At 54.6% G+C, this 16322-nt stretch overlaps 3 protein-coding genes across 3 annotated transcripts; 1 reads left to right on the top strand and 2 right to left on the bottom strand.

Annotated features, from left to right (window-relative positions):
• Positions 1 to 1249: 1249 nt before the first annotated feature.
• Positions 1250 to 6880, bottom strand: ASPACDRAFT_121435 (Sec7 domain-containing protein). The gene is made up of 5 exons (XM_020196437.1): positions 3524 to 6880; positions 3131 to 3476; positions 2586 to 3081; positions 2155 to 2537; positions 1250 to 2099 (listed from the first exon to the last, which is right to left on the bottom strand). The coding sequence occupies exons 1-5, from the start codon at positions 6700 to 6702 to the stop codon at positions 1728 to 1730; spliced, it is 4776 nt and encodes a 1591-aa protein (XP_020055128.1). The 5' UTR covers positions 6703 to 6880; the 3' UTR covers positions 1250 to 1727.
• Positions 6881 to 8811: 1931 nt separating this feature from the next.
• ASPACDRAFT_44416 (putative Rho guanyl nucleotide exchange factor) lies at positions 8812 to 13551 on the top strand (the record flags this gene model as incomplete). The annotated part of the gene is made up of 3 exons (XM_020201415.1): positions 8812 to 11032; positions 11083 to 12944; positions 12994 to 13551. The coding sequence occupies 3 exons, from the start codon at positions 8812 to 8814 to the stop codon at positions 13549 to 13551; spliced, it is 4641 nt and encodes a 1546-aa protein (XP_020055127.1).
• A 457-nt stretch (positions 13552 to 14008) lies between these two features.
• ASPACDRAFT_121431 (uncharacterized protein) lies at positions 14009 to 15992 on the bottom strand. Its single transcript, XM_020196436.1, has one exon. It carries the CDS (start codon positions 15964 to 15966, stop codon positions 14101 to 14103), a length of 1866 nt encoding a protein of 621 aa, XP_020055126.1. The 5' UTR covers positions 15967 to 15992; the 3' UTR covers positions 14009 to 14100.
• Positions 15993 to 16322: the final 330 nt, after the last annotated feature.

Here is a 16322-nt window from a genome sequence, read left to right as displayed (position 1 = left end):
TAAGTATACCACAACTCGACTGCCACTACAACTCATACGAGCACCACAAATAACAATGGCTAGAGATTAAGTTCTGTCGCTAGGCGATGCGCTCCTGAGGATGGGATCTGAAGTTGAGAGACTTGGTTCTTCTCCTCGAACTGGTATACAGTACTTCCCGACCTAGCGTCTACTGAGTATACTATGGAACGCTTTAGCTCTCTCTGATATAACATTCTGGGAACCGCTGGCTTGACCGGATTTCCTCGTCACTTCTGAGGAGAACCTGAGAATATATATTACTATTCAAAGTTTTCATTCAATATACCAGGCAGCACAGCACGTCTGTTTGACACTGTGTTGCAGCGAGATGACTCCACTTAGTAGAATGACAATTACATGAACTGCAGTACAGTACATCCCTCTTCCAAGGCCCCAGAGAGAGAACACCAACCACGTAGTAGTATACCCTCTGAATGTCGGAAACCATGGGAGCCGGAAACTAGCTTGATATAACATCACAACACAAAACCTTTACTGGCTACGTCATCTACTTTTAATACGTGATCAAGGAGACCCGAAGGGCTGGCTCTTCTCGGGTGTGTATAAAGCGGGACGTATTTAGTCAATCATTCGAATGAGAGATACAATTTTGTGTTGCAGATACTGTGTTGTCTATTAAGTTCCACAATGCCAGATAAGCGTTGTGACCAGTGTACTGTTTGGATAGTGACAAGTATCGCGCTTCTCTGTGCTCTTGCGGGAGCCCTATTGTCCGGCTTTGGAACGTTGGATAGAGATGCTCATGCTAGCCAACTTGGAATGGCGATAGCTGGGGTTGTATTGACAGCAGTTGGCGTTGTCCTTGTTTCTACCACAGGCTTTTGATGGTATGGGCACCTGCAGCAGTCAATCACGTGGAGATTTCTGACATATGTATGGCTTTCTAAGCGACAAGGAAGAACCACGCTCGCGGGAAGCAGTGTGCTATATTTGTTATCTAGGTAGCGTACCTCCGGGAATAACAATCTGTGAGTGCATGCGGGAGAGAATCTGATTTCGAATTCGGCTGTAGCCTATTCTCCCATATATGGCAGGCAGGAGGAAGGGGGCGGTTGTTGAGATGGAGAGTGAAGCTAGGCGATGATTTGATCATTTCATTGCTTGTAGTTTGGGTTGTATCATGCTAGTCAGCTTATGCTATTCCAGTTTCACTTGAAGAATATAAATGTAGACTACCCACTCGTTCCCAAGGCTTTTTGGACAGTATGGGAAATACAGGACGATAGTTGGTTACGGTATATGATCTGTGCAATTGTCCAGGCACAGCGCGGGTCATATGTGTACAGTAGCAGGTGAACTGCATGCATCCACCGAACACACAGCTTCAACAGAATTATAGCTATTAGCGGGGGGTGAAGATCGATTATTTTTACAAGAGTATGCACACCACAGATAAGAACCACAACCACTGCCAATACCGGTTACACATCGCGTCGCGTCCCCAGACGACCTGGATGAGAATCTACCAACCACAGAAAATACACCCACGCTTATGGAAATGCCCGAAGCTATATACATATCCATAACCCCAAGCCAGGCTGCAGTGGAACACAAGTCAAATCAACTGCCGGTCTGGATTAGTTTGTTCCCCTCAAGATGAAGGAAAGAGGTCTACAGCACGTCTGCAGTCTGTCTAGAGGCATGGTCTAAAATTATAAGCAGCGATGGTGCTTGACGTTACCGTTCTAATCGGCCTTTTTGCCCTTGTCGACGGGCAAGGGAGTCACGCTGGGAGTTTCGGCTTCGGGCTCTTCAGCGCTGGTTGCAACATCAGCAGCCTCGGGCTCTTCGTTGGCGACGGCGACTTCCGCCTCGGGCTCGACTTTCGTCTCTGGTGCGGGCGATGGCACCGCCGAGACAGGCGCCGACGCGGCGACCTTCGTTTCATCCAGCGGAGGGAAGATCTCCTGGAACAGGTCCGGCAGGAACCGATCGAGGCGCTTCTTGGTCTCGGTCCAGATCTTTTCTCTGGTTGCGTCCTGGGACGGCGACACGAGGTATCCGCCGTCGGCCATGACCAGTAGAATATTCTTGAGACTCTCGGGGATGGCTTCTTGCTGTGGGGTTGTTAGTCTTGTTTCCGTGATTCCCAGAGGGGAAAAAAAAACATACCAAACTATCGCCCTGGCCGCTATTCATCATCCGATCCAGAATATCTAAAATCCGCAGCCAGAGGTCGAGCATCCCGTCCCAGTTGGGAAGCTGGTCCAGATACCGCAGGAAGATCTTGCACACCAGCGTGGCCACCTGCACGCGCGTCTCGCCCATCCCCACGGGGTCCGAGTGGTAGACTTCGGGTTTCAGGAGGCGGAGGATCAGAGGGAAGAGTACCTGGTCGAAGATCGCGGTCCATTCCTTCTCATCGGTGGCGCTGATCTGGAGAGAAAGGAGGGTTCGTTGCAATGTCGAAACGGCGTGGTGACGGATGTCTCGGCAGGGGTTGATGCATTGGGCCGTGAGAGACTGGAAAATCGGAGACCAGTAGGCTGACCAGGCTGTTTTGCGTCAATTAGTGTTTTCGACTGGCTGAGCTGGCTACATACCTTCGTTCTCTTCGAGGTGCGATTGCTTGATCAGCGCCGGGATGCGGTGTGTCAAATGGAAGACAAAGTTGATGGCCTTGACTCCCCTCGCAACCACCTCGTTCTCGGTGCTAGATCTCGGATGCTTGACAGCCTTGCGTCGGCCGTGTGCATCCCTCTGTCGCTCTTCAATGTAGCCCACACTGCCAGCGCTGATGAAGTCGTTCGCCAGGCCAACAGCAGACTCGTAGTTATCAGCCGTGACAATCGGTGGGTTCGATTCCACAATGGACTGTAGCAGGCTGAACACCAGCGGAGCCGCTTCCTGGTGCTGGTGCAGCCTCTGCAAAATGGACCAGAAGTCCGGCGAGGCGGAGACCTCATTCCGCAGAGCCTCTGCATCAGACATGCATCGTGATAGGCTCTTGACTACAGGAATGGCAATGCTTTCAAGAATGTCCTGGTCAAAGCCAGAAATCCCATGGAGAATCACCGGCACACGCATATAAGGCTGGTCCTATCGTCCGTCAGACTTGTATGATGAATGCTAGCAGAGGGGGCCATACATAGCTCAAGCGCAGCAAGTTCATGAGGTAGTAAATGATCCGTGACAGCGCCAAGGAGTGGATGTTCCGGGCATCGCGGACAAAAGCTTGCAGAGAGGTCAAAAGTCTTTCGCCAAGGCTTTCCATTGTCTTGCAATCCCGCAGAGTGAGGACGGTGGCCAATTCCAAGAGGTAGAGCATGCCCGGATCGTACTTCGGCTTACTGGCATTGACTCTGCCGTTAGCCGCCCTCGGTCCAGCTGCCGGACGCTCTGACTTAACAACGATAACGGCCGGGGCGCTTTCTTCCGGGAGTTGGTCCAAAAGGGCTTCCACCAGCATCGTCACCGTCTCCAAGGGAAGGGTCCTGAAACGTTAGTACACAACAACCACAAACGGATGCATTTGACTCACTTGATGTTGGTCAGAATCTCACCGATGGAGCAAGCTGAGATGCAGTCAACCGTACACAATGTGTTATCCAGCTCCTCATCCGACGGCTCGGGAGGCTCATCCGCTGCGTAGCTGGATAGATATGAGGTGAATGCAGACAGCAGGCCCGTCTCAGCACCTCGGCCGTCGCGCTCCACGACTTGCGAGGGGTTCTGCAGCGGAATCGGAGACAGCTCGAGCTCCGCGTTGAGACTAGAACTGAAGGGGGAAATAAGAGCGTTGATGAAAAGATTGTTAAGAATGCGGATTACATGGGTCCAGCCCTCTTGAACCGTAGCCTCATTGCCCGCGAGAACTCGGAAGAGGACCACCGCGGCCAACTGAGCTCGGAAGTCGCGTCCAAATTTGACGGCCAATTCGCTGACCATCACACTCTTCTCTCCAGCCTGCACCTCTGTGTTGAGGGCGGTGCTGGGAGGATTCTCCGTGGCTAGAGTGCTGATCGAAGCCAAACAGAAGACAATGCGGTCAAAGGCAGCCGTCAGACCATAGCGGGCAGCGATCTGTGCACACTGGTCGAAGCCCGTCACTACGCGAGAATAGACGGCATCGTCCGAGGCGGACATGAAGACGTACGACAGAGTCGCAATCACGGGTCTCCAAGTAGCTTCGAACATCTCCGCATCATAGATATTCGTCTCGCCCACCACAAGCTCGCCTGCCGAAGAGGACTTCAGCAGTAGCTCCCGCCATGCATAGTCGAATGCATGCTGGTTATCATGCTCCTCAGGCAAAATAATCTCATTCTGCTTAATAGAATCATAGACGCCTTGCAGGAACTCGGGCGCAAAGTCCTGGCCTGCGTTGACACCCCGCAGGTTTCGAGAGAAATCCGTACAGGACATGCGATTCTGCGATCTGATATTGGAATTGTATAAATCGGTGTTCAGCATAATGATACCATAAGTCAACACGAAGAGAGCATCCTTGTCCGCAATTTCGGTGGGCTGAGCCTTTTGCATGTACTTGTCTGTAAAGGTGGTAACGATACGCTCGATCAGCGGCGATTCACCAGGCAGGCGGAACGCACCCAGGAGATCGCGAAGGGCGTCGACCACACTCTGGCCAGAGAAATCAAAAAGATCGACGAAGGCATCGAGCAGCTTTTCGTTCGAACGTTTGGAGATGAATTCGCCCAGAACCTTCTTTGACAATCGAGTGGTCCCTTTCAAGAAACGAGCGATGAGAACCGGATCGTCGGGATTTTCGATAATCCCCTGAGAGGCTAGGTAGGCGATTCCCGCCTTGGGGTCCTCGTTGAATTTCTGAGCTCCTTTGATAATGATCTTCTTAGTCCGACGCTGATGGTGAAGTTCATCCTTGGATGGAAAGCCCTCCGACGGAAACTCCTCATCTAAGCGATCGTAGATGAATTGGACATAGCCCAGGAGAGCATCCAAGCACAGAGGTGGCACATTGGTCGTGCTCCAGGTGGCTGAATCGGGAAATGCACTCCGAGAAAGCAACCCAATCATGTCCTCGCAGAGGTCCGCGCGGTCGATATCGCAGTCGTAGTTGATGAATAACTCCACCATGAAACTTGGGATCCGTGCCAGCACGCCGATACTCTCCACCATCGCCTCCCGAGTTTCCGGCTTTCGAGAGCCTCCTTCGAGACCTAGCTTCTGGCGGTCTTTCACAGGGACCGGAGTCGAACGGCCGCTGTTCGACTGCGAAGGAGATGGCTTCACCAACTTGGGCCTTTGGGGTACCCCATCGTACAGAGCCGGGTTGATTCCTGGCTCCTTGGGTATTTCTACCTTGGGATGGAGACAGGCGACCAAGTACGACAGATAAAGCTCCTGCTGGAGCTTCAGCACCGAGCGACAAGTCAATAGCAAAGTGCCTGCCACCCTGAGCGACCCCGTCAGAATGGCAATATTCTCGGACCGGACCAGCTGGAAGAGATAGCGACACAAATCATCTTGTGCCAAGTTGGCTAGACTCGGATGCTTCGCGATGGAGGGACCCGCAACCTCCAGGGCCACGTCAATGATTCGGAGGGCCATCACCTTCATTGGCTCGGTATGCTGGCGGTTGTGCGGGTCCAACAGATCGATCAAAACTCGGAATAATTCGCGGATGGAGGGCAGTGAATATGGTTTGATGTCTTCGCCATCATCGTCTTGAGGATTGGGAGGAGCGGTCACGGCGGCTCCGCTCAGCGACTGATCGGGAGTACTGTCTCGACTGCTGCGTTCCCGCTCTGCAATGGCCGTGTCCGAACCTATGGCGGATGGGTGCTGAGAAGTCACTGTGTCACCATCGACGGAAGGATCCATTTTTAGATTGACCTGCTCCGGGTCTTTGGGTGCCCGGGTCTCCAGGTCTGTTTCCAGGGTTTGCGAGACGTCTAGGTGAGTCAAGCGGGAGAAGATGACCTGGCACATGTTGACCATTGCCATTTCAGCCGATCTCCGCAAGACCTCCGATAGACGGACCTGACAGCACATACTCAGACCGGTCTCCATCATCTCACAGACACTCTCATCTCCCAGCAAGTCCCCCTCGGGTCGCGACAGCATGCCTTCCATTAGTTTGAGGATGCGCAGCAAGACGATCTCATCGGCGGCGGAGTCGCTGGCCTCGAAGCGGCAGTGGGTAATAGCGGCGGAGAGGAGTTGCATGGCCATGGGCAGCCTGGGTGAGTCGCGACTGATGATCTCGTAGGCGAAGAACTTGGTGAGGGCCACCAGGGCCAGGGAGGTGATTGCGGCCGAGGTGGACGAGGAACGAACGACCTGGAGGAACGGATGCAGCAAGGCGGGGGCATCGAAGGTTCGGATATCTTTGCAGCCCTTGAGGTCGCTGCGTAATCTGGTGAAGGCGGAGATTAGAGGGTTATCTTGCATGCTCTTGCCTTTCTTCCCTCTTAGGCCCCATCGGTTGGCTAAGGCATGGTCATCGTCGGCGGAGGATAGGCGGGAGGATGGACGAGTGGGCGTATTGCCATTCCGCGGACTCGGAGGGGTCGAGGTATCACGGTCGTAGACTCGTGAGACAGCGCCCCCTCCCAGGATGGCCGAAACGGAAGAATGAGCCCAACGGGTGTGCTTTCGCATGGCGGAGGTGACGGTGATACATTCTGTGATCACCAGCGCGACCGGGTCGACCGCGATGGGGAGGGTTGAGGACGACATAACGAGTGAGGGGGGAGTTAGGGGGAGAGGGGGGAGAGGATGTCGAGGTTGAGTGAAAGAGAGCGGAAAGAGATTGCTCAACGAGGGAGCAATGTCAAACCATGGCCCTGCTAGAGGGGAAGAAGTTCAGCAAGAAGAGAGCAAGAGAGAGAAATGAAGATAGAAAGCAAGGGCATGTATGCGGGCGGGAACTCAACAGCTGGTCAGTATTCTGCTGCTCCGAGGCGGAGAGAACGCTGCAGTCCCAATTGGGATTAGCGCCATGGGCTACCCCGGGGAAGACATCGGAGGTACTGCACCGTACAAATTTACAAAGAGAGCGACTTAACTTATCAGATTGTGCATTGAAGTTCAATTATCGCAACTACTATACTACTGACACGCAGTACAGAGCACTCATCACTAAACCCATTACCCCGAGTCATATATCCACCTCAACAAGTCCTGTCATCATCATCATCATCATCATCATCATCATCATCATCATCCCCCTCCCTCCTCCTCCTCCTCCTCCTCCTCCTCCTCCCCCACCATGCAGGCATCACTGGAGTAACGTGCTAACCCCGAAGAAATAAGCAAGGATGGCAGCTTGTGTCTCGAAATAGTCCATATTGTCCTTACATGGGGGCCGAAACGCGTGTTGCAGGCGAAACCCGATGACGGAATGGATTGAATCAAGTCAGAACTCGGCTCGGATGACGAAGTTATTCCCAGCCTCCCAGCCTCCTCAAAAATCGGGTGGAAATAAGATTGTCTGGATGCCAAGGGCGCATCCATGGTTGAAGGAAGAAGCAACCAGGCTGAAGGCGGTCGGCCGCTATTTTTGCGGCTCCACCATCCATTACCCTTTCCATCGTCGACAGTCACCATCCAGTTACTGTCAGAATCCGTCGGGCAAAGCTGCCATTTCAGCCCGGCGTAGGGCAGTCAGGGCAGTCAGGGCAGTCACCAGTTGAACCAGTTGAACCAGTTGAACCCCTGCAGTCGGAAAATGATGTCAAGCCCGTAACTTATCCACTTCTTCTAGACCGCTGTGTGTTGACACTTTTGTTGGTTCTACACGTGTCGCGTCCGTGTCCATGGATACACTTCTGTCAGGGACACTGCAACAAGCAGTAGTCACTAACTATCCAGTCACTTCTAGATACATAGTACTTGCTATAAGTGTGTCTATTTCGAGTACAATCAGCGCTCGACAATCTACACTAAATTTAATACAATAATCTCCATACCATCTGCCGCTTGTAATCGGACCCAATCAGCACTAGTCCATCGGCCAGATCCATGCGGAGCTGAGCTGAAGGCCAGCCACTCGGCCTTGTTAGAGACACTCAAGACACTCACCACTCAATCACATCAATCAATCATCAATCAATCAGTCTTCTTCCTCTTCCTCCCCCTGCAGTGTCCTTGTCATTGTCCTGTCGGATCTGGCCTCGTCTTGCCCCTCTTCTTCTTCTTTCTCCTCCTCTCCACTGTCACTCCTACTGCCACACTTCCTATCACACTGCCCACTTCTCCGGCTTCTTGCTTTGCGCCCGCCGAGAAACGCGTCCCCTCTCCACCTCCACCTCGAACTGCTGGCTGCAGTTCAGGTTGTCACCCAACCTTCCCGGCTTCGTCCTGCATCCTGCGTCCTGCGTCCTCCTCTTCTCCGATTACTTTCGCACTCTCTTCCCCTTCCTCTTCCCCTTCCTCTTCTTCTCTTTCTCTCACTCACCCTACCTTGTTCCTTCTCTTCATCTCTTCTCCTCATCTCCCCTGCCCATGGAGGGGTGTCCTTCTCTCGTCCTTCGCATTGTATAACGCCTGTCCTTCGTTTCTTTTCCTTTTGCGCCACACCCAATAGTATTATGTCTTTGGTCAATCTTTCGCTTGTCATCGACCCTCTTTAATTGTTCCCCTCTCCGACTACCCTGGACTTGTCGTCCAGCACCAACTGCCGTGACTAACCGTCTCAACATTTTCTCTTTTCCTCATCATCTATAATCATTTGCAGACTTATACTTTTGTGTCTAATCTAATTTTGTCGTGCTTGGTGTGGTTTCGCTCCTTCCTCCCCCCCCCCGGCGGTTGTATGCGATTTCAGCTCCTGCCATCTCCGCCAACATGGCGACTGTCACCAACGCCCCCGCGGACCTGCCGCTCGAGCAGTTGTCGCTCTACCACGCCTCCGACCCCTACATCGCCTCCGTCTTCGTCTTTTACGGCCCCGTCGCGACCGCAAATGCCACCGTCAGCAGCTCGCGCATCCAGGCGCATATCGTGACCCCCGCCGGCTTCCAGAGCTATCCCCGCATCACCATCTCTCCCGCCGCCCCGCTGTACGCCGCCGTCAACCACCTGCCCCGCGAGAAGCAAGGCGACGAGGTCAGTCGCGGCCTGGCCGTCAGCATGCTGAAGTACTTCGCAGAGCTGTCCGACCCAGCCAAAGAATGCCTCCAGGCCATGGCTCGCGCGGGGAAACCAGGTGTCAAGGTTCCCAAACTCTTCGACGAGATGCATGCGGCCGATTTGGCGAATCGAATGACAAAAGTTGAACATGCCTCCGAGTTAGTGCGCGACATCCGAGGCGCCTTTCAGGAGCGCAAGGTGCCCTGGGTCGATATCGATGTCGTTTTGCCCGCCGGGACGATCAAAGCTCCCGAGCCCGATAATGATGATAATGTTCATGATGGTAATGCAGACTTCTATGACGGCCCCGACCTCCGATATGGCCCATATACCGCCCTCATTCAGACCCTGGGCGCCCCCATGTTCCTTCCCACCTCCCGACTCAAGCGCGCACCTTCCCAGCCGACCAACGTCAGCAAATCGAAGATATTCTCCGCCAGTCAAAAACAGGCTCTGCGATTGACCATGTGCGAGCTGGTGGATACGGAGGAGCGCTACGTCAACAAGCTTTACACCCTCGTCTGCCAGGTGGCGGAGGAATACCGAATGAAAGCCCAATTGCGCCTGTCATCGAGTACGAGTCCGGACGAGGCTGATCTGGCGACTCTGTTCCCCCCGTGCTTGAATGAAATCCTTCAGGTGAACATGGGTTTCTTGAGTGTGATTCGTCAAGTCTTGGAAGAGACAGAGAAAGACGCCATTGCAGATATGACTGAAGATACGGAGCTTTCATCGTCCATGTCGCAGCGGACATCGTCCAAGGAGGACCAAGACACTATCGGTGCTGTCGCATTTGCGGACGCACTCCTGGACTGGTTTCCACAATTCTCTGAGCCGTATGCGGACTACATGCGGGCCCATACCGGCTTCACTCAGACGTTGAACTCGTTCATGAAAGATAAGAATTCCAGTTTCTCCAAGCGCGTATACGAGACCGGGGAACAGAAACTCCGCTCACTCCTCATGGAGCCTGTCCAGCGTCTACCCCGATATAGTCTCCTCATCGACACCATGACCAGTAGTCTGCCGTTGGTACACCCGGCCGTGCGCCCACTGCTGAAGGCGCGTGATGTCATTAAAGACATCTGCTCCCTCGACGATGCCTCGACCGCCAACCATGATCAGAGTTTCCGACGGCTGAAGGAGCTGGTCGACGGCTGGCCATCCACTATACTGCCAGCCGGCCGGCTCATCACAGCGGTGGACTTTAACGAGCTGTCGCCTCCGTACCATCTGGATCTTGCAGAGGAGCCCAGCCCGGGGATCATGCTGATCTATAAGAACTGCCTGGTGTTGTTGTCTAAAGCGATGGGAGGTCGAACAACCGCGCGTGGTCTTCTGGCAGACCTGGACAACGCCGCATCAGCCACTCCGGCAGCCACCAACATTCCATTGGTGCCAGAGCTGCGGGTGGTCCAAGTGTATGATCTGCACAATGTTCGATGCATGCAGTCTAACTGTGGACGTATTCTGTTCCTGGCGCCCATGTCGGTGAAGTCGCGACCCAATCAAAACACCACTGTTGACTTGCTTGCGCTGGAGCCCGTGTCCATGTATGAAGGACGCGCCAGTCGCATCATTGAGGAGATTGTGAAAGCCAAGATTGAAGGTCGATTCTCAGAAAGTGAGCGGGAGAATGGAAAGTGGACATTGCGCAGTCCATCCGGGACGGTGGCCAATCTTGGTGTTTTGGCATGTGTCTTCGAAGAGGAGGAAACGGCCGCCAGAAGACCCAGTGCATCGAAAATCAGGATGGTCTTTAATACTCCCCGCACAGTCTGCAGCCAAACATTATCAAATTCCGATCTCGAGGTGATTGTGTCGGTCTCCCCGTCGAGCGAGGACCAGTTTCGTGTGGACATTGACTCTGTCGTGGGCCATGCATCTTCTGATCTTGTGACCGCGGACAGCTTCGTTGCAGTACTGTCTAAGCGCCGTAAGTATAATCAATACCTGCATGTTTGTTTGTTTGCTGACCGCAGTTAGTGTCTAATGTGCTACTCCCGCTGCATGGCCCGCAGAACCGCACGATGACTGAATCGATAGTGCATTCCAATTTCGAAATTCTGCGGTATCTCGCCGGTCATCTCATGGCCAACTTCAAGGTCCCGCGGGGGTTTCGACCGCCATCAGCCTCAAAACTACTGTCGAGCCTGCTGGGAAGCCATCAACCCAAGGAAAACAGCGCGGGCAGCATAAAAATGCCCAGCTCAGCAGCGCTGCTGGGGGAATTTCCTCGCATGCCGCCACCTCGAGGGAATATTCCGCGTTCCAATACGCTGCCTTCGGCGTTTCCAGGGAAGGAAGAGAGTCCGGTCAAGATTTCTGTGGTTGGCGCGCCGCCTTCGAGGGGCCAGGAAAGCCCGTTCAGCGCCCTGGAGCAGACCTTTGCCGCGTTTGCTCTCGCCCTGCAATCGCGGAGTGGAAACATTGTTGGACGCTCTCTACGAGGCCGGGACAACGTGGACCGCTCGTCCGTCAATGAGCTGTATAATATCCTCCTAGAAGACCCCGGCAAGATCCAGGCTGCGGCGGAGGTGTCGGTCGATACATTGTTCGTGGCTTTTGAGACGTTCATGGCTAATGCATGGCGCGAACACATGGGGCCCGTAATCGATTCGTCTTCATTGAACTCATTGCAGAGCCAATTTGACAGCATGTTCCCGCGAGATTTCGAAGAGAGTTTCCGCAGATTTCTTGCCGACATGAGTCCCCAAAATCGCCGTGCGCTCGCTTCTATGATTCGGTTGCTCGCAGAGCTTCTTGATGCCTCGGGGAATGACGGCGATCGTGGTGCGTTAACGGCAGCCTTTGCAGAGGTGCTGACGGTCGAGGGAGATCCGATGCAGTACATTTCCCTGTTGGATCGTCTTGTGGATGACTTTGATAATCTGTTTGACGAGTATATTCCCGGGGGCGCCGACTTGGAAGGGACGCTCAATTGCGACCAAACCAAATCGGTGTCCCAGACGGCGGGCTCGATGAACTCCAATGCGTCGTCGTTTCGGAAGCGTTTCGGATTCAGCCTGCACCGCGATAACTCCAAGTCGGAAACAGAGAGTAAAGTGTCGTCCATTCTGCGAACGCTGAGCAAAAGTAAAGGATCGGGCGATTCTGAGCCCGGGACGCCGCGAGGGTCACTGCTGCTCCGGTCCAAGTCCATTGATGTCGACACGGGGCTGGTTTCGTTACTGCGGCCAGGCTCCCGCGATCGCCCGGGTGCGTCCACGTCACAGGAGCATCTTCGTCGTCCTGGAAGCTCTCAGGATGAGGCTTCCTCGTTGTCCTCAATTCGAGGCATTTCTACTAATGGGGTAGTAAGGATCAGGAGGCGACGGCGGAGTTCTCTGTCCGACATCAGACCAGGCACGGCCTCATCTGACGTGTCGATCTTGTCTACCAGCCAAGGACAGAGACCCATGACTCCGTCATCGTCGCTTCCCACCCAGCCGCGAGCGGAGGCGATGACGCCAGCGGGCCAGACACGGCCGCAAACAAGTCACGGCTCGGGCTCGGTCCGCAGCACGTCCCCTGCAAAGAGTGCCTCGCCCACGCGGCTGGCGTCTCCAACCCGCCGATCCCCGACCCGCCCCGTCACACCCAGTCGCAAGGAGAATATTGACCCCAAATTACCGCAAACCGACCGGGCCCCGAGGAAGAAGGCCGACGCAACGGGATCTCCTCCCCTGGACATCAAGAGACGATCGCGGGCAACCAGTATCCCTTCTTCCAGAGTGCCTGGCTTGAAGGAGCGACCGATGCAGATCAATGGCTCCGACGCGAGACGCTTACAACCGACCTTAGGCTCGCAGAAGACGCCGAAACTACGTCTGCAAAGTCCACAGAAGGTGAGCTTTTTTCTTATGTGGTGTGTGGTACTATTCTAACAATCTGCAGCTCCGGGATCGCCTCAACAGCGAGAAGAAAGCCCAAAATATCGCGTCCTTGGGACTGAAGGATGAGCTCGAGCTTATCGGCGCAGAACTCAATGCATTGAGACTGAACCCGACGCCGTACAAGGGCGATGGCAAGCTGCACTCCCTTGACGAGCCGTTTGCCCCTTCTACCGCCAACGCCGCGCTGGCCTCCCGGGTTCGTAACCTCGAGACGAGATTCGAGACGTTCTCGGAGGAGTTGAATGGCCGGACTGCCTTGATCGAAAGAGACCTGGAGTCATCGTTGGTGGTGAGTGAGCGACGGGCCAAGAAGCTGGACGAGCTCTACCGGGAGGCCAGCGCCGAGAACGAGGCTCTGTATGATCGGTTCAATACGGAGCTGGAGAAGATCGCCAAAGACATGCGGACGGGGAACGGGGAAGAGTCGCTGAAATCGCAGCTGTCGTCGGCGCTGGAGGAGATTGGTCGCTTGAAGAAGGAGAATTTCCGACTGAAGCGTGAGGTGGGAGGGTTGCGTGCGCAGCAGGCGGCCGTTGCCTTGCTGAAGGCGAGTGAGTAGATATTTTTCTGTTTTGTGTCACCACCAGGCCAATCGCCTGATTTTCTTGTTCTCGAACCGGTGCATCGACTTGGGTCTTTCCTTGAACAACTTTCCTTTGTGTGTGTCTATGTGTCTATACGGCATTATCTTGTTGGATGGGGCATAGCATCCGCGTCTTGATTTTTTTGATTTTTTTTTTTTTGTCTGGGGGCAATGGCGGGGTTTGATTTTCTGGGGGCTGGGTTCTTGGGGGCTTTTCAACCATCGCATGGTCACGGAGTGTATAGCCTTATGGGTGTCGAACTTTCTTGATACTTCTGGTGTGTTAATTCCAATTCAGAGGTCTTTTTTACTCGGTGGTTGTTATTGTAGATGTAGGTTGTTTGCGGCTGGTAGGTTCTGTGAGGCGTATCATCCACTGAGCATGATATCTTGATATTCCCGGGGAATTTCGTAGTAGAAGCTCCTTAAGGTACCTAGCTTGGATTATGTGGAGCTTGTGAATGATATACATAGGTTATACAGTGTGTACAGTGGGTACAGTAAGTACAGTAATAGGTGAAGTGACTACTCCTCCCCCTCCCCTTCCCCCTCCGTTTCCCACCCCATTAATCGAAGCGTCCCCGCCCGATCCACCATCTTATACCGCCATTCCCAGCGTAGGCTCTTCCCCTCCGGCCATTTTCGCTGATGTTGGGTCACCGGCGAGGAAGGAAGCCACAGATCCAGCGTCGGGAGGGCGAGGGGGATTTCTTCCTCTTCTGCCGCTGGTGGTGGTGGTGGTGGTGGAGGTGGTAGTGGTGGTGCCTGTGTCTTGGGTGTGTTCCACCCTTGTTGGGATCGGGAAAGTTGGTTTGGGGATTGGGATGGGGATGGTGGGGAAGTTGGAGTTGTGTTTGTTGCGGTGGATGAAGTCGGAGGTGGAGGTTGGGTTGTGCTTGTGCTTGTGCTTATAGTTGCATGTGTGTGTGTAGTTGTGGTTGTGGTTGTATCTGAGACCGCAACCGCCCAGGCGCCTACTTTCTCTGGGTCAGAGTCCGAGTCCGCGTGTGAGTGTGAGTGTGAGTGTGAGTTTGAGACTAGGTCGGACTGCACTACACCCTCCCCATCCACACCCTCCACATCATCTCTGGTAGTGTTGGTTGGCTGCTGCTGCTGCTGCCGAACAAGCACCTGCACCAGCACGGGAATAGTGAATCGCGTGCGTCCGGGGCTGACCTGCGCGAGGAGGCGGGTGAGGGCTTGGGGGTCTGCTATTCTTCCCTGCTGGTTTCCGTCTTGTACATTATCTGTATCACCATCGGTATTAGTATGACAGTCGGTTCCGGTCTTCGTTTCCATCCGAGCAAGAATATGCTCCCCGTCGGTCTTGTTTGCGTGCTTGCTGGGATCGTGGTGGTGTGCCGTATGTGTTGGGCTTAACTGGCGGAGGATGTTGAGGTCTGATTTTTGGAGGGGGCGGATGCGGAGGTGTATTTTCGGGGGTTCTGGGTTTTGAGAACTGATTCCGGGGTTGGGATTGGAGTTGGGGTTGGGGATTGATTTTGATGGTATGGAGCTGCTGCTGCTGCTGGACCAGCCCACGCGGAGCCAGTATCTGTTATCCCAGAGGTGCCATTGCTCTTGCTCCTGCTCCTGCCGTTCAGTAGTGGTGACAGATCCCTCCGTGCAGAGGTGGAAATCCAGGACCGGGAGCCTGTTCTTCATGTACGGTTGGCGGGAGAGGAGCCATGTTTTCTGGTTATTGCTGCTGCTGTTCTTGGGGGTATCAGACCCGTGGGCGTGAGCTGCAGCAGCTCTCAGAAACAAACTCTCCTCGCCCTTCTTCTTCGGGGCCAACGACAGGGGCTGGAACAGCACGCCGCCTAGCGTGAACGACTGCTCCTGCTCCTGCGCCTGCTTGCCCCGAAACACCCTCGCCACAAACGGCTCGAACGCGCGCAGCGGGAAGTGATTATCCGGGAACGGGGAGACGAGCTCCGTGATGCGGCGGAGGGCGAGGGCTTGTATTTGGGTTTGTACACTTCGCTCAACAGCAGCATCCCCCTGGCCCTCACCCTCACCCTCACCCTCACCCTTACCAACAGAATCACCGCAAGATGCAAGAGAAGGAAACCTAACCCCCACGACCCCCGTCTCGGGCACGAACCCCCCAACCTCACACAACCGCAATAACGTCTCCGACTCCCGCTCAGCCGTCCTGATGAGTCGACGACTCGCCCCCATCAACCCCAACACCGACCCCTCGCGCAGCGCCCGCGGCAACTTCTGTTGTGCCAACAGACTCCGTATGGCATTCCGGGGTGTCAGCGTGGGATCGAAGTTCGTCGGGTCGGAGACGAACGGAATTTTGTGAGTGGCGCAGGTAGCCAGGAGGTCGGATTTGGGGAAGGCGAGGAGGGGTCGGATGATGGGGAGGGTTCCTGTGGCCATTGGCGCTGTTCTAGCGGCAGAATGATGATGATGATGATGATGATGATGATGATGATGATGATGATGATGATGATGATGATGATGATGATGATGATGATGATGATGATGATGCTGATCGGAGCTGACCCGGGGATGGGGATTGTCGGGATAAGGGTGGTAAGGGTATGCGGATCTCAGCAACTCAACCCCCCGACTCCCCACCACCCCAAACATCCCATGACACTCGGGGATCCCCGTGCATTCCGGGATCCCGGCGAGCCCGGCGCCGCGCGCGCCCGTGCAGAGCCGCCACAGCGTCGTCTCGACGGCGTCGTCGCGGTGGTGGCCCGTCAGGAGGGCGTCGATGTGCGCGGCGC

Source organism: Aspergillus aculeatus (genome assembly GCF_001890905.1).
Source record: "Aspergillus aculeatus ATCC 16872 unplaced genomic scaffold ASPACscaffold_10, whole genome shotgun sequence".
NCBI lineage: Eukaryota > Fungi > Ascomycota > Eurotiomycetes > Eurotiales > Aspergillaceae > Aspergillus > Aspergillus aculeatus.
Note: the sequence above shows the minus strand (reverse complement) of the source record. Positions and strands in the feature narration are given on the sequence as shown.

Excerpts from the sequence above, each read along its gene's own strand:
- ASPACDRAFT_121431 (XM_020196436.1), bottom strand. The coding sequence starts at position 15,966 with ATGGCCACAGGAACCCTCCCCATCATCCGACCCCTCCTCGCCTTCCCC.
- ASPACDRAFT_121435 (XM_020196437.1), bottom strand. The coding sequence starts at position 6,702 with ATGTCGTCCTCAACCCTCCCCATCGCGGTCGACCCGGTCGCGCTGGTG. Across the intron at positions 3,082-3,130 it reads ACTTGCTGCGCTTGAGCTAT|GACCAGCCTTATATGCGTGT; the intron begins GTATGGCCCCCT and ends GACGGACGATAG. Across the intron at positions 2,538-2,585 it reads GCACCTCGAAGAGAACGAAG|CCTGGTCAGCCTACTGGTCT; the intron begins GTATGTAGCCAG and ends GACGCAAAACAG.